Consider the following 21,174-nt stretch of genomic DNA (forward strand, 5'->3'; position numbering starts at 1 on the left):
CTGCTCGCACACCCCTACCCCACTCCCGCACCCCATCGCCGGGACCCTCCCTGCCCCACTCACAGCCCCGCCGGGACGGGCTCAGCCCCTTCGCCCCCATCCTGCCCCAACCAGCCCAACCCTGGGGTTCCACCGGTGCTGCCGTGGGGCTGGGCCCACGCCTGACCCCGGTGCCGTGCAGCTTCGCACGCACCCGCTGGCGGATGTGGCCGGGCTCAGCAGTCGTCGCTTGTTGTTTTTTTCCCCTTTCTGCTGCTCTAACCAGCTCGGCAAGGAGGCAAAGCCAGGGGCGAGGCAGGGAAGGGGGTCCTGCCCAGCCCTTTCCCCTGGTGGGGACGAGGCCACCAGGGCTGGAGTCAGACCCCGAGGACCAGAGACCCTCCTCTGCCTCGCGGCGATGCCTCGGAGGGGACGGAGCCCCCGCGGCAGCTCTCGTCCCCATCCCGGGGCTCTTCCCCGGTCCCAACCCCAGGCTCATCCCCGGGCTTCTGGGCAGGGGGAGGAAATCCCTGTGGGACAAACCTGCCCAGAGGCTGGGCGAGACAAAGCAATGTTTGTCCCAGCGAACAAGGAAGCTGGGCCAGCCCCACGCCCGGGAGCCACGTATTCCGATGGCCGCGACCGTCCCGCCGTCCCTGCCTTCACCGGGGCTTCAGCGGCCGGCTCCCGCGCTCGCCACGCTGCCCGCCGGGGTACGGGGTGCCGCGCCGCCGCTCGAGGTGGCCGGAGGTTAGCCGGTGTCGGGGGCGTGCGGGAGGGAAGGGGTTATGGATGCGGCCCCCGACGGCTCTGTCCTCCCCGCCGAGGGTCCCACCCCGACGCCCTGAACCTGCCTCCCGCCGGCGCCCGCCCCGCAGGCTGCAGGAGCTCGAGGCACGGCCAGCCCCTCGCCGCGGCACCGCTCGCCCTGCCACCGCCTCGACGCCCGCCGAGGACGTCGCGGCAGCCTCCTCCGACCCGCCGGCTTCCCCACGTCACCGGGGACCCCCGGGCAGCCCCCTCGCTCTCCTTCTCCTCGCCTCGGCACCGGGTCCTTGCCGGTCCGCGGGCAGCTGCCTGCGAACAAGCTGCTTTTTTTCTGGGTAAAGGTTTAGCTTTGGTTTGTTTTGTCCCCTCGGCTGGAGATAAATTTGGCTCCGGCAGCGGCTCTGACCCTCCCTGTTTGTGCTGGCTGCGGGGGGGGGGATCGCTCCCTTCCAGCCGTGTCCTTCGGGTGCCGGCGCTTCCCTGGAGCCACGGAGCCGGTGCCCAGTGTGCTACGGAGCAGCTGGACCGGGCACTGCCGCTCTCCTCTCCCTGTACGCTCCGAACCAGGAGGTATTCGGGGCAATTTCCTTGCTGAGCTCGGGCTTCCCTCTTGCTGCTTGGGCTCTGCCCTTTGCAGCCGAACGCTTGGCACAGATTTTCCTGGGGACGGCGGGGGGACGGGATGGGATGGGACGGGATGGAGCGGCAGCCACACTCTGCTCCGCGCTCGATCCTTTCTGCTGCGCGTCCGATGTCGGTCAATAATTGCACAGAGTTTTCTCCCCCTCCAGTTTCGCCACCCTCGGATGCGCCGGTGCCACCGTGCTCTGGCCTAGCCGTGCGTGCCGCGTCCCCGTGCCGTGTCCCCATCCACCCGCAGGTGCCCAGCCAGGGGTTCCCCCCCCCGCAGCCACCACGCTGGCTCCGGCAGGGAGCCTGGAGGTGTGGGTGCCGGAGCGGCTCACCTTCAGCCTCTGGGACTACGGGGTCTTTGGGCTGATGCTGCTGATCTCCACCGGCATCGGGCTCTTCCACGGCCTCGTCAAAGGCGGCCAGAAGACCTCGGAGGATTTTTTCACGGGGGGACGACGGATGTCGGCGCTGCCCGTGGGGCTCTCGCTCTCGGCCAGCTTCATGTCGGCCATCCAGGTGCTGGGAGTGCCGGCGGAGGCGTACCGGTACGGAGCCAAATTCCTCTGGATGTGCCTGGGGCAGCTGCTCAACACGCTGCTCACCGCCCAGTTCTTCCTCCCCGTCTTCTACCGCCTGGGGCTCACCAGCACCTATGAGGTGGGCTCGGGGTGGGAGACGCATCCTGCCCCGGAGCAGCCCCCGGGTTGCCCCGATGCCGGGACGGCCCTGACGCGCTCCCTTGTCCTTGTCCCCAGTACCTGGAGCGGCGGTTCAGCCGGAGCGTCCGGCTGTGCGGGACCCTGCAGTACGTGGTGGCCACGGTGCGTGTCCGCGGTGCAGGGGTGGGATGGGGACGGTGGGGACGCGGCACCCGGCAGGGGTTTGGATCCGGCCGTGCTGGCGCTGCCCGGAGCCCCTGGGAAGCGTCCTCATTCCCGTGCTCGTGTTTTCTGTGGCTCAAAGTAAATAGCGCCCGGCGGGAGCCCTGTTTTGAATGAAAACCCCAGTGTTTTCCCAGCGCCTGCACGCCGTCCTTGGGCGGCACTGTCACGCTTCGTCCCCGTCCCCGCGGACGCAGCCGTCACCTGCCCGGCACCCACGGTGCCGGTGGGACGCGGCGCTGACCTGACCCCCCTCTTCCTGCAGATGCTGTACACGGGGATCGTCATCTACGCCCCAGCCCTGATCCTAAACCAAGGTGCGGTGGGGAGGTGGGGGCTGCTCCCCATTGTGTCCCCGTCCCTGCACTGGGGACATTTCAGCCCTGTCCCACCCCAGGCGTCGTTCGCACCCTGGGGGTCTGCTCAGCACCTTCCTTTCTCCTTCAGTGACCGGTCTGGACATCTGGGCGTCCCTGCTCTCCACCGGAGTCATCTGCACCTTCTACACCACCATAGTGAGGGAGGGAGCAGGGGGTTCCTGGGGTCCCCTGGGGTCCCCGGGGATCCCCGGTGCTCACCACGGCTCCGTCTGGCGCAGGGCGGGATGAAGGCTGTCATCTGGACGGACGTCTTCCAGGTCTTCGTGATGCTCTCCGGCTTCATCGCCATCATCATCCGGGGGGTGCTGCTGGTGGGGGGTCCCGCCAGCGTGCTGGGCATCACCACCAACGGCTCCAGGGTGAACTTTGGCGAGTGAGTCCCCCCACCCCACTGCACGCTGACCCCGCTGCCCCTGCCCCGGGGGGCTGGTGCCAGCCAAGGCTCACCCCCCCTGTCCCCGGTGTGCCCAGCTTCAACCCAGACCCGCGGAGCCGGTACACGGTCTGGACCTTCGTGCTGGGCGGCACGCTGGTCTGGCTCTCCATGTACGGCGTCAACCAGGCTCAGGTCCAGCGCTACGTGGCCTGCAGGACCGAGAGGGAGGCCAGGATGTGAGTCCACGGGGAATCGTCCGGCTCCTGCTCTGCGTGGGACGGTGCACGGGGATGAGGGGCTGCTCTGGGTTGGGGGGATGGCTGCACGCCAGCCTGTCCCCCTTGGGAAGCCCAGTGCCTGCATCCCTGTACGGCCCCTGCACCCTTGCACGGACCCTGCATGGACCTGGCACCCCTGCACGGACCTTGCACAGACCCTGCACCCCTGCACGCACCCTGCACGCACCCGGCATCCCTGCATGGACCTTGCACCCCTGCATGGACCCAGCACCCCTGCACGGACCTTGAACAGACCCTGCACCCCTGCACGGACCCTGCACGCACCTTGCACCCCTGCACGGACCCAGCACCCCTGCACGGACCTTGCACAGACCCTGCACCCCTGCACGGACCCTGCATGAACCCTGCACCCCTGCATGGACCCAGCACCCCTGCACGGACCTTGCACAGACCCTGCACCCCTGCACGGACCCTGCGTGAACCCTGCACCCTTGCACAGACCCTGCACCCCTGCATTGCCCCTGCATGCTCGCATGGATGCTGCAACCCTGCGCGGACCTTGCACCCCTGCACAGGCCCTGTATCCTTGCACGGACCTTGCACCCCTGCACAGACCCTGCACCCTGCAGGGCCCCTGCCTCCCTGCTCAGCCGGGTGTGCTCCCGTCCGGTGCTTGCAGGGCGCTGCTGGTGAATCAAGTGGGGCTCTTCTGCATCGTCTCCAGCGCGGTGGCCTGTGGCCTTGTGATGTTTGCGCTGTACAAGGACTGCGATCCCCTCCTTGCCGGCTACGTCTCGGCCCCTGACCAGGTACCGGCCCCCACCGGCTCTGCCCTCTCGAGCACCGAATTGAGGGCAGCGAGGTGGAAGGGCGAGAGGGTTGGAGGGGCTGGACCCCTGGGTCCCCGTCTCAGCCCCACTGTGGGGGCTGGGGTCCCCCGGGGTCCTGCCACCCTCCCCGATGCAGCCTTCCCCCCCCCGCAGTACATGCCCTACCTGGTCCTTGACATCTTCAAGACGTCCCCGGGGGTGCCGGGGCTTTTCCTGGCCTGTGCCTACAGCGGGACCCTCAGGTGAGGACAGGGCACCCCTTGCCCCACGGGGAACCCAAACTTCCCTGCAAAAGGGGGCTTCGCCGCCCACCCCCCAGGCTGCCGGCATCGGGGCTGAGCGCTGCCGCCTGCCTGCACCCCAGCACGGCCTCCACCAGCATCAATGCCATGGCGGCCGTCACCGTCGAGGACCTCGTCAAGCCCAGGCTGCCCACAGTGTCACCGCGGAGGCTGACCCTCATCTCCAAGGGGCTGTGTGAGTGGGCACGGGAGCCGTGCCGTGCCATGCCGTGCCGTGCCATGCCATGCTCCCCCCATCCTGCGCTGCACGGCACTGTTTTGTGCCATGCCGTGGTGGACAGCACGGTGCCATGCTGTGCCGTGCCACGCTGCCTCATCCTGTGCCGTGCCACGCTGTGCTGCGCTGCACCGCACCGTGCCACGCCACGCCACACCATGCTGCACTGAGCTGTGCCATGCCGTGCCGCATTGCGCCGTGCCGTGCCGTGCCACGCTGCTGAGCCTTTGCCGTCTCCCCCGCAGCGCTCATCTACGGCACCTCGTGCATCACGGTGGCGGCTCTGGCCTCGCTGCTGGGCGGCGGCGTGCTGCAGGTGAGCCCCGCCACGCAGGGCAGGATCCCGAGTGGGGCCCAAGGTCACCCCGCTGCCCCCCCCGCCTCCCACCATTGCCCACCCGCTCTGCCTGGCCGAGCGGGACCCGGCCACGCGCCGCTGGCTGCTGGAGAGCCCTCGAGACGGCTGGGCTGCAGTGGCCGGGGGTTCTGGGGCAGAGCCAAGCACCATCCTCCTCCTCCTCCTCCGAGCCCCCACCGAGCCCCCGCAGCCCCCGAGCCGGGGCGGTGGGCAGAGCTCTCCGTCCCCCTTCCAGGGCTCCTTCACCGTCATGGGGGTGATCAGCGGCCCGCTGCTGGGGGCCTTCGTCCTGGGCATGTTCCTGCCGATGTGCAGCACGGCCGTGAGTCCCGCGGGGTGGGGGGGTGGGGGGATTTGGGTGGGGGGCTCCGGGGGTCTCACCGCAGCCCGCTCCCCCGGGCTGTGTGGACCCCTCTCCTCTGCCGCAGGGCGTGCTGGGGGGCCTGGCCACCGGCTTCGCCCTCTCCTTCTGGGTGGCTGTGGGGGGCACCCTCTACCCCCCCAGCGCGGCCACCATGGGGGTGCTGCCCGCCTCCGGAGCCCTCTGCCCGCTCTACAACCGCACTGCCGGCGCCAACCACACCGTCTTCCTGGGACCCCTGCCCCCCCGCGAGGAGCCCCCGGCCCCGGCACGGTGAGGTGGGGGGGATGGCAGCCGGGGGGGTCCGGGGGGCATGTGTTGTCACACTGCTTGCTTTGGTCACTGTGATGTCACACCAGTTTCCCTGTTCTTGATGACGTCACACCACTTTCCTTGCTCCTTGTGATGTCACACTACTTTCCTTATTGCTTGTGATGTCACATCGCTTTCCCTGTTCACTGTGACATCACACCCCTGTCCTCGTTCCTTGCAACGTCATAGCACTTGCCTTGTTCCTTGTGACATCACGCCGCTTTCCCTGTGCCTTGTGATGTCACGCCACTTTCCTTGTTCACTGTGATGCCACACCGCTGTCTGCGGATCCCTGAACCCTTCCCCTTGCAGGCCAGCCATCGTGGGCGATTTCTATGCCATCTCCTACCTGTACTACGGGGCGCTGGGGACCCTCACCACGGTGGTGGTGGGGGTCCTGCTCAGCTCCCTGCCAGGTGAGGCTGGGGGCCGGGCGGGGATGTGACCCAGCACCGGGGTTCCCCCCCTCAGCCCCCCCCCCCATATCACACCCCCTTTCCATCAGGGCCGACCAAGCGGACGCGGCTGCCGCCGGGCGTGCTGTGGTGGGACATCACAAAGCAGACGTCCTCGGTGTCCCCCATGGGCACCAAGACCCCCAGGAAGGAGCCCCCGGGCAAAGTGGAAGCCCCCCAAGCCCTGCTGGCGAGGCTGGATGGGGATGGCGGCCCCCCCCGGGGTCCCCCCGAGCCCGGCACTGCCACTGACCTGCTGCTGCAGGAGACCCACGTGTAGGGTGCTGGGGCGGGGGGAGGATGCGGGTGGCCCAGCTGTGGCTGTGGCGGGACCGTGGGTGGCGGGGGGGGTGTGCACATCCCTGTCCCGGGGTCCCCAATAAAGGAGGAGCTGTTCCCCAGGAGGAGCCTGTCCTTGGGGGGGCTGCGGGGGCTGCCCACCCTTCTGGTGATGCAGCTGGGCTGGGGGGGGTGTCAAACTTGGAGGGGGGGCATGGGTGCTGGGGGGATGGGAGACGAGGTCCTGCCGTGCCCATGGGGGCGGGCCCTGCCTCGATAAGCCCCACCCACCCCATGACAATGGGGCCCCACCCTGCTAAGCTCCACCCCACCCAGATAACAATAGGTCCCTTGCTTTGCTTGCTAAACCTCACCCCGGGGTGACAATGGGCCCCGCCCTGTTAAACCCAGCTCCACCCAGATGACAATGGGCCACGCCCTGCTAAGCCACGCCCACCAGGCGACACGACCCCACCCTGCTAAGCCCCACCCCACCCGTATAACAATAGACCCTTCCCTGCCGAACCACGCCCACCCAGATAACAATGGGCTCTGCCCTGATAAGTCCTCCAGGTGACAACGCCCCCACCGTTAAGCCCCGCCCACCCAGGTGTCAGCGGGCCACACCCTCCCAAGCCCCGCCCACCCAGGTGTGATTGGCCCCGCCCACAGCCGCCGCAGGAGCCGCTGGGCCGCGCCACCGTCGTGGCGGGGCCGCCATCTTTGTGCCGGGCAGGGAAGGCGGTGGCGGCGGGCGGAGTGCGGGCTCTCCCCCGGCCTTCCCTCCGCGTTGCGGCCGCTACCGCGGACCGGGGCTGCCGTTCGGCCCGCCGCTCCCCGCCGTTCCCCGCCGTTCCCCGCCGTTCCCCGCCGTTCCCCGCCGTTCCCCGCCGTTCCCCGCCGTTCCCCGCCGTTCCCCGCCGTTCCCCGCCGTTCCCCGCCGCTGGGCCTGGCGCGGGCCGAGCAGGCCTTGCCCTCAACCAAGATGGCGGCGGGGGGATGCGTTCCCTGACGAGCCGGCGCCGCTCGCCCCGCCCCTCCCGCGGGAGCGACAGCGCGCACCGGTGACGCGCAACGTGCGCGACGGCCGGAGCGGCGGGGACCGGGTAGGAACGGGTCCGGGCGGCGGGTCGCAGGCCTCGAGTCCGGCCTGAGGGGAGGGGACGGGCCGGGGGTACGGAGGGGAACCGGGGGAGAGGGGAAGGGCTGGGGGTGACGGGGCGGGGAGGCCTGGGGGGGATTTGAGGGGAGGGGGAAGGGCTGAGGGGGGGGGGGAAGCAGGTCTGGGCCCTGGGGGAGGGCAGGGGCGGAGGGCTCGGAGAGGGGCTGAGGGGAGAGGGGAAGGGCTGGAAGGGTGCGGGAGGGGAGAGGCCGGGGATTTGGGGAGGGAGTGGAGGGGGAAGGGTGTCTCTTTCCTGAGCAAACGGGGAAGGACAGCCGGGGTGGGGGGGCTCTGTCATGGGAGGGGAGGGCCGGGGGCCTCTGTAGGGTGCCAAGGCGAAGTGGGGTGCTGGGAACGCTGGTGTGGTGCAGGGGTCTGCCTGCCCTGCCCGGGGGAGGGGTTCAGCCTGGGCAGGTGACAGCCGGCCCTTGGGTCGGGCAGCTTAGGGCAGGCTGGCTCTGGGTGCGGGACCTGGAGTGGGGCTGGGCCCTTATGGCCGTGGGAGCTGTCCTTGGAGAGGGTGAGGTGTTCCTCACCCTCCCACACGTTGCTGTGCTGTCCCACAGCTTTGCGCCGAGGCCCAGCCCAGATCGTGCCCTTAAGGAAGGGTCAGAGCATGTATCTGGAAGGAGAAGGGATTTAATCCAGCCCAGGCTTTGAAAAGCTTGGGACTTGAGCAGCCAGCCCTAAACAGCAGCCCTTCTCTGTTGTTTCTTGTTTAGCAAATAGTTATTGGCCATTAAAAGTAAAGATTTAAGATCCAGAATGTGGTGTCTGCGTGGGCAGCATGCTGAGGAGAAGGTCCTTTCATAGTGCCTACTTAATTTTCTGGGTCCCATTGCACCTGGCTTTTTAGGACTTTACGTACCCTGACGACGTAGGGAAAATTAATACAGCACATCTATGTGGCCATTTATCTGGGTTAAATGGGGCAATGGGACTGCGTTTCTGTACAGACAGTCAGAGGGCCTGATAAAACGTTTGTGCTGCTTCATCCTGCTCTGCTGGCAGCAGTGAATTCCCCTCGGAGCCTGCTGGTGCAGAACGAAAGCACCCAGCTTCGTTTTGACTCAGCAGCAGAGAGTGTTTTGGCTTGCAGGACAGTGGTGCTTTTGACTCAGTATGAGGAACCCAGCAGTTTGATTTGTCGTGTCATTGCAGCACAGTAAATAGGTGGGAGGGACTGTCCCCCACTGAGGATCTGGGGTGGAGTGAGCAGACTTCCTCCTGGGTTGAGCAGGGAGATTCCTAGATCTGTTTTGCCCAGGATCTTGAAATAGTGTGAGGCAATAAGAAAAGGGAGTTTTCATGGTGTGAACTCCAGCTTTTCCTACTTCCCGAGGTGATGGTTAGCCCGAGATCCTGGGCAGGACAAGGATCTGAATCTCTTTTCTTCTCCACAGAGCACCTTGAGTGATGCCCAAGAAGTTCCAAGGTGAAAATACCAAGTCGGCTGCTGCCCGCGCAAGGAAAGCTGAGGCAAAGGCAGCAGCCGATGCCAAACGTCAGCAGGAGCTGGAAGATGCCTACTGGAAGGATGAAGACAAACACGTGATGAGGAAGGAACAAAGGAAGGTGAATGACTAGTCAGGTAGAAGGGTATCTTCTAGCTGGTCCCTTGCTAAGCCTGTGAGATCCAGGCTTGCTTAGAAAGGGTTGCTTCTCCTCCTCTGTCCCCCAGCTGTAGCTGTGTCTTCACACATTGTCCTGCGCTTAGTTTTGGGCAGAAGAGCTGGAACTAGTGGCTTCTCTGGGAGCTAAAAGAAGCCGAGCGTGGGAGTAAGTGTAAGCTTTGATGTGTAATTCAGAAATCTGGTGGATCTTAGAGCTGACTTCCCGAGGGAGGCAGTAAAAGCTTTATTGCTGGAATCATGTAAAATTGAATTAAGCAAAAGATCAGGAACTCTGCTGCAGGGCTTAATTTTTGACCAAGCAGTTCTTTAGTTTTTTGTTTTTTTTCTTTTACTTTCTTAATTTTTTTAAAATTTATTTTTGTAGAAGGAAAAAGAAATAGTCAGCGTTGAGGTTTACAAGCTTTTTCTCCCCAACTTGGTGTGCCCTACATCAGGACATGTGCCTCAAAAAATTCTCTCTGGTTAGGTCTTACTAGCTTGCTCTGCCCTGGGTGCCTGTTTGCCTCGGTGCTCAACAAACAGAGCACTTCAGTGCTCATTTCTCGGTTATTTGGTTTTTAACGTTGTCCTGCATCAGTGTTAGTCATATCTGCCTTCTGGTTCTGTGGATTTTTCTAGAAACAATTGTTGGTGTTAACTTAGCTGCCTCTTCTGAAATGATTTCTTTACCCTCGTGCTAACCAGACAGGGCTTCTATTGATGACATAAAGGGATTTATGGGGTTACTGGGTTTGTGCTGCTCTGTGAATTTGGTGCTCACTGAACTTTGTGTGTTGGTACTCAAGCACACTGGCCGGGCAGGCAGGAAGCCAGCGCGTCCCCGTGACCTTGATAGCTGCCTGCTGTGTACATCTGTGTGAGTTCACCCCTAATATGTGTCTTGACGTTTGGAATTTGGAGTCCCATGTGCTGTTCCCCCATGGAATCCTGTAATGCTGCCTAATTACTTCCTGGAACAAGGACTTATTATTGCTTTACTTAGGACTTGGCCAACAGTGACCTATTTGACTGGGCTTCCAAAACAGCCTCCTGCAGGCAAGGGGCATGGGAGTCTGGAGAGGGGAGCTTGTCATGAGCTGGAATTGCTAACTGGAAAACCAGAGTCCATCTCAGAGCCTCAGACTGGCTTTTAGAGAAACCAGTGAGGCATTTTCCACTTGGCACCTCAGCCATCCCCTCTCCCTGCATCAGCGTAGCTGTAGTCTCTAGGTCTGAATTTCACCTGAATGCTGCGTTTTAGCCTGTTTCCTTCCCACCAACCTCCCCCTGGGGAACTTGCAGCTCACAGCAGCAAAAGTCTCTGCACAGGTGGGGAGCTATCGTGCCAGAAAGGCTCTGAGTCTAACTGTGCCTGCACAGGGGCTCTTCCTGCTGCAGGAGCCTCCTGCAGGTGCTACCACAGCCTAAGCAAAGGCTGGGGCTTTGTGTAGGTGAGCAAGTGGCCAACAGACAGGAATGAGTGGGTTGCTGGGGGAAAATAAATCAGTGAAACCTTCCTCAGCTGCTTCTCCAGTGCCATCAGGCAGACTGGAATATCCCCATGGAAAACAGAAGCAGCTGCCTGTGCCCCATCGCATCTGGGCAGGGAAGGAATGTGTGACTCAGATTGTAAATGACTTTCCATCCTTATCCTAGAGAGGACAGAAACCAAACCGTTCACAGGAGTCAAATGTCCCCGGAGAAGTAGCTGTTTCGCGGGTGGTGCTGGCATGGAAATAGCACTGCTGGCCACGGCCATATGCTGCAGGAGGGACTCGTGTCGCTCTCAGCTACAGCACCCGGAGGAGGGGATGGTGGTGTGTGTAGGAGGATGCTCTCAGCACCTCGCAGTCAGCTCTGAGCAGCTCTTCCAGCTCTTCCCCAGCTCTCCGGGCGATGGCAGTAACACATTAACAGCATCGCAGCGCACCCGTGCAGCACCTCTGAATTCCTGCACCGCCAGCAGGCAGGAATGGCAGAAAGCTTTTGGGACGTGCTGAGACCAAACCCCATACACCCCTTTTAATCCCTTTCCTCCCCTCAGATGACTGCCAGACCCTCAGTGAAATAAATGAGAACGCAGAGCTCCGTTTCTGCTCTGGGGTTTGGTGGCTCTGCGTGGCAATCTGGTGGTCTCGCTGACGGGGAAGTGATGCACATTAGTGTTAATACTTGGGCGTAGGGAAGCTTAATGTTCAAAATGCAGTACCTGCTGTTATGAGATTCATTGTCACCAGACGACTGTGCTGTTGCTTTTGCTGTGTTTTGGGGTTTCTTTAAATGCTGCCCCCCCTCTGCTCTGAGAGCAACTGTCCTCTGCTAACAGAGACTGACACTCATTTGGTGGCTCTGTGATGCATAAAGGAACATCTGAGCTAACATCGCTAGCCTGCGTTGTGTGTATTCCTCCTCTGGCACTTTGGTACAAGTCATAGCTCGTTACCTTCCCTGGAGAGCTCTGGCTGCAAAGCACAAAATCTACATCCTTCTTGCTGGAAGGCTCAGGGTTTTAGCTAGGTAACTGCTTTTCTTTTAACATTCAGGTGTTTTCATCCTTTCTGTCTCTTCCCACTCTTCCTATGCAAAGTTAAACTGCAGCTCCAAGCACAGCGCTGCTCATCAGCCTGATCACAGTGTGGTTTTCTCTGTGCAATTAGCTAAAGTGTGTCTGGTGGTGGAACAGCCACGGACGCGTGTGTGTCCTGGGCAAAGCTGCAGGCAGGCTTGGAAGGGTGACAAACCATTAAATTGGCTGGAGCATTATGGGAAGAAAGGACCGGTGGAGTATCTGTCAAGGGCAGAGGTCTTGCAGATGGAGCCAGACCTTCTTTCTAGTGACCTTGGGTTTAGCCACTCTGTACCCTGCGGGTATGCACAGGAAGATCTCGCTGCCTGGGACTGCTGCTGGAGCTGAGCTGTCTGCTGGAAGGACGCAGCCAAATTCCTAATCTCCTTCCCAAACTCCCGCTGGGGCTGTCTGGCTGAGGGAGGACAAACCCTTCTCCCCATTCAGGCTGTGTTTTGCCTGGGCTCTGTTTGCTGAGTGCCTGTATGCCAGGAAAGTAATTCCTCCTTGTTCAGCAGCAGCTCAAAACCCCTTTGCCCCTTTCTCTCTGCCCAGCATGTTGTGGCATTGGCAGCACTGTCCCACGGAGGTCTCTCCCTCAGCTTCACTCAGTGCCCTTGGTGGGAATGGTGAAGGGAGAGCCTGCGGGTGATGTGGGAGCGAGGAGACTTCTTATACTTGTGCATGCAGGGTCTGGGGAAAGATTCAGGTTAAATGCAGGGGGAGTACTTGTGCTAGAAGAACACAAATAGTGAATGAGGGACTAGTGACTCTTTTGGTGCGAGTTTTATGCCTTTCTTGTTCCCATTAGCCTTGGTCATGGGGTGTGGGCTGGCAGGCTCATGCACCGACAGGTCCCAGCTGCAGTGGTACGCAGACAGGTGAGTGGTGACTTTCTCTCCCCCCTCTCCTCTGATTCAGTGCAGAATTACTCAGCTGTGAGCACCAGCTCTTATTCAGATAAAACGCGAGACAGGTCAAATGACTGTTCTTCCTTCTTTGGAGGACGTCTGTGTGGTACCAGGTGCACAATACTGAAATGTGATGGCTTGTATGAGCAATGCAGCGGACAGAGATGTAGTGGAGAGACACCTGATAACACCAGGCTGGGCTTCAGACCCCAGAATCAACTTCCTCAGGCTCCAGTATCCCTTCGATGCTTACTTTGACTGCCTGTGGGCAATGGAAGGGGCGTGTTTGATCCCGTCTCAAAGCTCTGGCGTACCTCAAAGAACCCACTGTGCACTTAGACGTACTCCAGATTGGTTAGGCCCCACTCGCTTTCTGACTGCGTCATGTTTTCATTGGTTTGCCCTTCTGCCGTGCGAGAAGTGGCGTGCTTCACCAGGCTGGTGGCACGTTCTCCAGCCTTCCTCGGGGCCTCACGCTAAGAGGTTGATTGGGAGCGCTGCTGCTTCAATTGACCGCTTGCTCTCAAAGCCATGTGCGTGGGACCTTATTCTCCTTCTGTCTAGCAGGTGGGAAGCTGTTCTGAAAGCTAATGAATTGTTCGTTGCTCAGGCAGTTCTCTGCAAGGCTGGAAACTTGTATTTTAACACACAAATCCTTGGGAACAGAAGTGTCCAGCTAAAGAAATCTTACCCCCTGCTCCTCCCAGTGCCCTGCAGAGAGCAGCAATGTTGAGGGAGAAAATTATTCATTTCCTTTCCAGTTCTCTAACAGCTTTGTGGTACGTTTCACTTAGGCAAATCCAAGTCTCTCTTTCATCAGGGCATTTAAGCTGATTCGTAAAGGTTTAGTTTGATTTGGCCCAGCCTGAGAAAAGTCTTCAAAAATGACAGCTTCAGGCCCCTTGGGATTTGGGGTCAGCTCAGAGCTGCTGCTTCTGAGCACCGCAGAAGGTGGAGAGCAGACCTGGATGTGACGGGCCACTGGGGAAACCTGAGCACGTAGATTTTGCAGGTCTTGTGACAAATTAGTAATGGTGCCAGCTTATTTACTTTCCACAAATAGAAACTCAGTTGTAAATGCCAGAGAGCAGGGAGTAGCTTACCCCAGCAGCTGGGGGAGAGGAGTAACTGGAGGTCCCCTGCAGCACGCAGTGCAAGAAGGAAGGCTCTCCACCCTACTCGGGCCTCTGTTTCTCCTTCGCTAAGTGGCTGTGTCCTCTTTGGAGAGTTTTGTTTGAAAGGAGCTATCAGCAGCAGAGCATTATCCTTGAATTTCTGCTCTGTCAGATGTGTTGTCGTCCCAGCTGGGCTGTGTGATGTGAGACAGGCTGCTGAGCTAGCTGCCTTGTAGGACAGTTCCCTTTCTGTAATAAGCAGGGGTAAAAGATAATCTTCTCCAACTATAAATAACATTTCTGTTCTGAAATGTCTTGCTCCCTTCCCTTAGGTCATTAGTACTTGTGTATCCACTCCTTATCTGTCTCCTGAATTATTCAAGCCACAACCACGCCTGCAGCCTTGCTGAGGTGCTCACCATGCCAGCACCTTCTCTGGGTTACCTTGTTCAGTCACCCCTGAGCTTCAGAGTTGGGACTAGCAGTATGGGGACGGTTTCTTTGCACGAGCTCATATTCTAGGCACAATACCAGTATCCTGAATACGCAGTGCTGCTTCACTTGCATGTGCTTTACATCTAATTAAAGTGGCTTACTGTCTCTGACTGCTGGACCTTCAGTGATTTCTGCAGCCCGCCTTCTGTTTGGCACATTAATCTCTCCAGTTTTGGGGTTTCTCCTGCATTGTTGCTGATACGCAAGCAGAGGCTGGTGGTTGAGCCAGAGATCCCACCTGGAATTGGAGCTGTCCTGCGCTGTGCTGAGTGAGGGTGGGCAAAGCCCTTGCGACTGCTCTTGTTCAGGTATATCCCTGTGAATAAATTTTTAGGGGGGTAAGACAGTCTTCCCCCTCCTCTCGTGACACCCTTCCTGTCCTAGGAGTGGCCAAAACCTCTCCTAATCTGGGAGACCAAGTACATTTGTTTACTCAACCTTTACTAGAAGAGGGAGAGGCCTGACAGGAAAGCAGCAGGCAGGGAAAGCTGGTGTCTTAAATAAGTAAGTTTGCACTTTGAAATTGTGCACGGTCCAGTTGCCGGGGCATTGTGTCTCAAGGCACTGGCACTAAGCACTTAATGATCAAGAATTTGAAGACTGCCAGATGTAATAAAGGCTTCATCCCTAATGGCTTTTTTCCCATCCTTGGCCCCAGCTGCTCGGAGTGGAGCTAGGCGAGGCTTTCCTCTCCTTCCCTTCCCTTCTCAGCTGGGTTGAAAGGCCTGGTCCTTGCTGCACTTGACGGAAGCAGCAGCAGCCGGAGGGCGTGTTTTGATTCAGCATTTGTGGGCTTTGATTCTGTGTTTTGATGAGTTTTCTTTAAACTCTTAAGCCGTGGAGCAACTTACTTTTTTTTGTTTGTTTGTTTAATAGAGTCTCAGACACCAGCCTTGCTTACTGTCTCCAAAGTGTGCCCTGCCTCAACGTGCATAATTCTGCTCCTACTCCTTAAACACCGATGAAGACAGCAGGTTGCGTTACTGCTGGGGTGGTTTTGCTGTGCAGCTGCCTTTGACTAAACCCATTCCGTTAACGCTCGATCAGTCTGTTGTGCCATCCCTGTGAATAATTGATGAGAGCCATAATTAAGGGTCCATGTAACTAACCTAAATAAGAAATGCTTTGCAGCATGTGATGCTGCCGCAGAGATGTTCAGTTGTTGTTTCTTTTGTTTTGCCAGACCTTACAGGCTTTGGGAGAGGAGGAAAAAAACTTGAAGCCAAAGTGCTGAAAGCCTCTAAGGGCCTGTTGCATGGTCTTGTCACCCTCTTCCCGGGGCCTTGGTGGGTAAAGTGGGTCTTAGACTCCTTCTGGAGCACTTTAAAATTACCACAAGAGCTGCATTGCTTGTTGGATTCTGTCTAACCACCTCTCCCAGCTCTTAGGAAGAGCATGAGCCAGGCCTGAGAACAAATTCAGCCTTTTGACTGGCTTGTCTCGAACAACTGCTGAACTTTCAACCTCCGACCACTTATTAAAATTAAAGTGGAAAACTTAATCTGATTGTCAGCAGTCCTGGCTGGTACCTCCCGCTCCTTCTCAACAGCAGGGTTGTGTTTCGCAGTACTGACATCACAGGGAGCCAGCGTGTGGTTGCAGACGGGCCAGGGACAGGGGAATTATTATTCTGAAGGGACAGGCTAGGCCCTCGCTGTCTCACTGGATGTCAGGGGGAACCAGCCGACATCCCTTCTGATAAGGTGAGGTCAGTGCTGCATTAGCTACAGAAGTGAGGTGCTTGTTTCTGTCCAAGCAGGGTTCCGTGTTCCTGTAAGGGATAGTTGGATCCCTCTGCCTTACAAAGGTGTAAGGGTGCAGGTGACCTGGTCCTTTTTCCCTTCCAGGAGGAGAGGGAGAAGCGGCGGCTGGAGCAGCTGGAGCGCAAGAAGGAGCTGCAGCGCCTGCTGGAGGAGGAAGACTCGAAGCTGAAAGGGAAGTCACCCAAGCAGGTCACTCCAGGCAAAGTCACCAGGGCCCAAATTGAGGAGACAATCAGAAAAGACCAGCAGCAGAAGGAGAATGCAGATACAGGTTTGGTGGTACCATAGAAAGGCCCTGACAGCCATGGGGGGCTGGGGAGTGGGAAGGGGGGCTGTTTGCCCTTTTTCACCTACTGTCACTGAAGGACAAGGTGTTTGGAAAGCAAGAGCTGCCTGCATCTATTCTGTGCTGCATGCTTTGCTGTGACTGTGTCTAACACCCAAATGGGGAAAAAAAGAAACCCCCTGTAACCTTGAGTGGAGAAACAGAGCTGCAGAGCAGGCACTCTTTTCTTGCAGGACTGGAACTGAACTCTGGCTGAGCTTTCTCAGCATTTCCTTCAGAGTGCTTTGGAAAACCCTCTTCTGAGGGTTTTGCACAGCCTGGATTTGACGTTAACGGCTTTCCTTTTCTGCCCTCCCTGTGCAGTGGAGAAGGAAAAGACTCACTTGGAGGTGCCCTTGGAAGAGAACATCAACAGAAGGGTGCTGGAGGAAGGATCGGTGGAGGCCAGGACGATTGAAGATGCCATTGCTGTCCTCAGGTGCGTGACCATATCATAGCGGTGCTCTCCTTTGAAGGTGTTTCTTCCCTTACGAGAAATTCTTGTAGACGCACCCTCCCCCAGAACTGGCTGCTTTTTACGCTTTGACTGTGACTTTCTATCTCGACAGCAAGAACAGGACACGTCCCCTGCCCTGTTGTTCTGTGGAGAGTGTTTGAAGTGGGTAGGGGAAGTATCACGGGGTTTTCTGCTTTATCACCCACGTTATTCTTTATGCACTTCGTTGCACTGACAGGGGATCAGAGTGGGGCGAGTGGCTGGTGCCTGCAGGGAGGTGTGTCTGACGCATGTCTCTCTCTGAATTCCTTCCCGGCAGCGTTGCCAATGATCTGGACCGGCACCCGGAGCGCCGGATGAAAGCTGCCTTCACAGCTTTTGAAGAGGTCAATCTGCCACGCCTGAAGCAAGAGAACCCCAACATGCGCCTGTCCCAGCTGAAGCAGCTCCTCAAGAAGGAGTGGATGAAGTCTCCAGAAAACCCCATGAACCAGAGGCACAAAGCTTACAACAGCCAAAAGTAGAACTAGAGCTGATCATCCCCACGGACAGTGGGCTGGAGCCCCTGGGCTCTGCTCCAATGAAAACAGGAGACACAAGGAACCTCCACTCCTTTTGTTTCCCTTCCCTGGCCCCACTTTCTGTCTTTCTGTGTTCTTGGATTTAAGATAAGCACGAGGCCACAGCTCACCTTGGGACCCTGCAGCGTCCTGCTGTCTTCACTGACGGCCTGTCCCCCCACCGTGCTCACCCCTCCACAGACAGCTGGTGCATAGTGACCTGGGCAGACTAACACTACCTTCGTGCTTCCAAATTCGGTTGTTGTCTTACAAAAAAAGCTACTAACTCACTTCCAGACCTTCAGCATGGGCAGCGCTTGCGAGGTGCAACGTCAGCGCTGCCGCCTGCCGAGGTAGGGACCCCGTACTGGCTAGCACCGTGCGTTAACCTGCTCACAGCCTGGACCTGAGTCAAACTGCATTCATCCCTGTCTCTACCGTGGCTGTGCCGCACCCTCATGCTCTGTAGGGTGAATTTTTGCAACTGGCACGAGGAAGGCACCCACCCTCTGTTTCTTGTGTCATCCCCGGTGCTGGGATGTCCCCAAAGAGATTCCAGACTGGTATTGCTATTGGCCCTGCCTGCTGCCGGCCACCTCTCCTCTTGATTTCCACTGGTGGTACGTTAGGTGGGGAGGAGGAACCACAACAGGAGCAGAAGCTCTGTCGGCACAGTATTGTAGGGAAGAGAGAAAATAACCTTCTGTGTTCAAGGAGGAATGGGAGAAATAACACAGCACAGTGTGGTTCCTTCCTTGTCTGCACAGGACACTGGTGCCAGACTTCTCTGTGTGACTTTCCCGGTGGCCTTGCCCAGAGCCTCGCACGCTGCTGGTGGGACAAGAGGGTTCCTGGAGGGGCTGCAAGCCCGCACTACCCAAGAACTGCCCCAAGAAGGGAAGCTGCTGCTTCTCCCATCGCTTCTTCCCCTACCTGCCCCCAGGCTCAGGCAAGAAGTTGCCCTGTGGGCCTGTGGAAGGGGATGTGAGACTGTCAGCTCAGCAGCTTCCCCCACCGCTGGACTGAGGGCACTAACCTGGCTGTGGCACCTCTGCTCCCCTTCAGCTGGAGCCGCAAGGTCTGTCTGCTGGCCCAGGCAAAAAGAAATCGGTGAGCTCCCTTGGGAGGGCCGTGGCAGCACCTGGGCAGGGCTGGAGAGGCATGGTGGAGTCCTGCCCCTCGCCTTGAGCAGGCACTGGGTTTTCCTCTCTTCCCTCTCCCTCTTCACATCTCTTCTGGTCTCCTTTGGGAGTGAAATTTCTTCCTAAGGTCTAAACCCTTGACCAGGCAGCAGCTCCATTGCCGTTGGTGCTTACCTGTGTGTATAACCGGGGCTGCCAAACCGAGGCAAACTCATGGCTGGCTTGGCGTCCTGCTGGGGTTTCTTCTGATGGTACTAAACAAATATGGTTTATCCTGAACCAGGTGATGGGCAGCATGTGGATTCTACCCCTGCAGCGGATCGCCTGCGAGCAGGCAGGGAGGGTTGGAGGAGTCTTTGAGGCTGCCGAGGCATTTGCACTTTGGTGGTAAAGGGGTATGAGGCGGTGATGCTCAAGCTGAAGCCGAGAGCCTGCAGCCGTTTCGGGGCTCTCCCCAGCCCTCTCGGCACCCTGCTTGCAGAATCAGGCTGAAGGAGCTGGGCCGGCCCCTGCCAACATCCCCCCCTCCCTGCTCCCCCCAGCCCAGCCGGTAAAGGCAGAGAGGAATGCACCCGGTGTCTCCCCTTTCTGTGAGAAGTTTGTTGTGTTTGAACCCAATTAAAAATTTAAAACCCCCAAACCCTGTTAACTTGTTGAAGGAATAAAGGCCTGGGGTGGAGGGCTCTGTTTTTCTGGCTTGCTTTGGGGTGGGTGGGCTGTTTCTTTCCCTGAAATGGCTGCTAAAAATCCTGCTGGAGTTTTGTTTTGTGGTTCCTGCCTGGATTGGGAATCTCTCAGGGAGGGGGTAGCCCCCTGCTTCGTGCCTCCCCCCCCAGCAGGTTGTGGGGCGTGCGTGGCTCAGCCGCAGCTGTGGAGGAGGCTGCAGGCAGCTGCCCTGCCCTTGCCTGCGCCTGACTGGTGAAGCCCACCGCCGCTGCCTCTCCTGCCTGCGCCGTGCCTGCTGAAATAACCAGCCCACGTGAGTGTTCCCCAACCCGGGTCCCTAGGCTGAGCTGAACCCCCCGGTCCCGGTGTCCCCCAGCTCCCGGGGCTGTCCCCCCGCTCCTCCCCAGCCCTGGGGGGGGATCAGGAGTGCCCCCCCTCCCTGCCCTCACCCGCTCCCCCCATGGTGCAGAGGCCTTCAGCTCTTGCACAGCCCTGGCTTTGTGCAGCAGAGCCCACCCTCCTCCTCCTCCTCCTCCTCCTCCTCCTCCTCCTCGGCACTGCGGCAGTGCTGTGGTGTCCCCACGGCGCGGGGGGGGGGCGGGGGCGGGTGGGTTATTCTGGCAGTGACTGCACGGGGAGGGGGGGCTGAGGGGGTCCAGGCAGGCTGGGGGGGGCTGCGGTGTGCAGGCCCCCCAGGGTCCTGGAGGCTGAGCCCCCATGTCAGCCCCAGGGGAAGGGGGACCCCCCCCTGCTATGATTAGTGGGGGGGGGGGGGGGAGTGTGGAAGGGGCTAATGGGGGGCTGCCCCCCCCCCAATTCAGGCAAGGGATCCCTCCTGGCAAGGGCGGGGTTATTCGGGGAACCCCTCCAGTGCAGGGTGGGGTTTCCCCAGTTGCAAAGGGATTAATGGGGGGAATCCCCCAGTTGGGGGGACGGGACCCCCTTCCCAGTGCAAGTGCGGGGTTAATGCCCCCCCACACACACCCCGGCGCAGGAGAGGGGACCCCCCCCCATTGCAAAGGCGGGATATGGGGGAATCCCGCGGTGCGGGAAGGGATCCCCGGCACGGAAGGGGTTAACGGGGGAACACCCCCCCCCCCCCCTTACTGCAGGGCGGGGGGGTCCCGGTGTGTGTCCCCCCCCAACGAAGCGGATACCGGGGGGGTCCGTGCCCGCCGCGGGGGGGTTCCCCGCCGCCGTGGGGGGGGGACGACGGCGAAGGGAGGGATTCCCCGCCCCGCCCCCCCCGGGGGATTCCCCCTCCCTCTCCATTCCCCCCCCCCCCCCGTGCGGGGGGGGGGGCATTCGCGCCGTGCGCAGCCCCGGGGGGGGGGGGAAGGCGGCGCTGCCATGGCAACGGGCTGCTCCGCTGCGGGGGCGGGGGAACCCGCGGGGGGGGCCGGTCACGCGGCCCCGGGATCCTCGCAGCGCCCGCGCAGCCGCGCAGGGCTTGCACCGGGCATCCCCCCCCGCGCCCCCCCCCCTTACACCGGGCATCCCCCCCCCTCCCCGCGCCGCAACGGGCACTCCCGGGCACCGGGCATTCCCCCCGCAGCACCCCCCCCGGTGCACAATGCACACCCTCTGCAGAACGCACGCTCTGCAGCGTGTCCCCCCCCTGCACCGCGCAGCCCCCTCCTCCCCTTCTTCATGCACCCCCCCCTCCTCGCCCCTGCACCACGCACCGCCCCTGCACCATGCAATGCAACCCTCCGGGCACCGCCGTGCCTGGCCCCCCCCGCAGCATGTACCCCCCTGCACACTGCAGCAACGTGCACGTAGCGCAAGCCCTGCGCCCCTCTGGGCGCACGCTGCACCCCCTCCCCGCACACACGCACAAAGCCGTGCAGGCAGCCTCTTGCACACGCACGTGCAGCGATGCAGCGTCCTGCACACGCGCAGCCACGCATTTACCCCCTGCGCGCAGCACAAAGCACACCTTGCGCGGGCACGCGCCTGCACGCTGCAACCCCTGTAGCCGTGCACTGTACGTACACCGCTCTGTGCACACCCCTTGTGCACACCCCTT

General features: G+C 60.2%; 2 protein-coding genes across 3 annotated transcripts; both read left to right on the forward strand.

The window, feature by feature from the left end:
• The first annotated feature begins 1,689 nt into the window (after positions 1-1,689).
• SLC5A5 (solute carrier family 5 member 5) lies at positions 1,690-7,438 on the forward strand. Its single transcript, XM_075037410.1, has 16 exons — positions 1,690-2,037; positions 2,136-2,201; positions 2,527-2,578; positions 2,709-2,776; positions 2,860-3,014; positions 3,113-3,253; positions 3,936-4,065; positions 4,240-4,328; positions 4,451-4,563; positions 4,851-4,921; positions 5,199-5,285; positions 5,392-5,563; positions 5,906-6,052; positions 6,142-6,367; positions 6,782-6,943; positions 7,021-7,438. The coding sequence occupies exons 1-16, from the start codon at positions 1,747-1,749 to the stop codon at positions 7,436-7,438; spliced, it is 2,388 nt and encodes a 795-aa protein (XP_074893511.1). The 5' UTR covers positions 1,690-1,746.
• Positions 7,414-19,156, forward strand: CCDC124 (coiled-coil domain containing 124). Of its 2 annotated transcripts, none has more exons than XM_075037851.1 (5): positions 7,414-7,476; positions 8,936-9,107; positions 16,080-16,266; positions 16,645-16,759; positions 17,097-19,156. In XM_075037851.1, the coding sequence occupies exons 2-5, from the start codon at positions 8,949-8,951 to the stop codon at positions 17,299-17,301; spliced, it is 666 nt and encodes a 221-aa protein (XP_074893952.1). In that variant the 5' UTR covers positions 7,414-7,476; positions 8,936-8,948; the 3' UTR covers positions 17,302-19,156. The 2 variants fall into 2 exon arrangements, with proteins under 2 accessions (XP_074893952.1, XP_074893953.1); XM_075037852.1 differs by having other exon boundaries at positions 7,451-7,544.
• Positions 19,157-21,174: the final 2,018 nt, after the last annotated feature.

Source organism: Buteo buteo, chromosome 10, assembly GCF_964188355.1.
Source record: "Buteo buteo chromosome 10, bButBut1.hap1.1, whole genome shotgun sequence".
NCBI classification, from domain to species: Eukaryota; Metazoa; Chordata; class Aves; order Accipitriformes; family Accipitridae; genus Buteo; species Buteo buteo.

Bases quoted from the DNA above. Each gene is read 5' to 3' on its own strand.
- SLC5A5 (XM_075037410.1), top strand. From the start codon at position 1,747: ATGCTGCTGATCTCCACCGGCATCGGGCTCTTCCACGGCCTCGTCAAA. The intron at 2,038-2,135 runs GTGGGCTCGGGG...CCTTGTCCCCAG, and splicing joins GGCTCACCAGCACCTATGAG to TACCTGGAGCGGCGGTTCAG. The intron at 2,777-2,859 runs GTGAGGGAGGGA...CGTCTGGCGCAG, and splicing joins GCACCTTCTACACCACCATA to GGCGGGATGAAGGCTGTCAT.
- CCDC124 (XM_075037851.1), top strand. From the start codon at position 8,949: ATGCCCAAGAAGTTCCAAGGTGAAAATACCAAGTCGGCTGCTGCCCGC. The intron at 16,267-16,644 runs GTTTGGTGGTAC...CTCCCTGTGCAG, and splicing joins GAAGGAGAATGCAGATACAG to TGGAGAAGGAAAAGACTCAC. The intron at 16,760-17,096 runs GTGCGTGACCAT...CCTTCCCGGCAG, and splicing joins GATGCCATTGCTGTCCTCAG to CGTTGCCAATGATCTGGACC.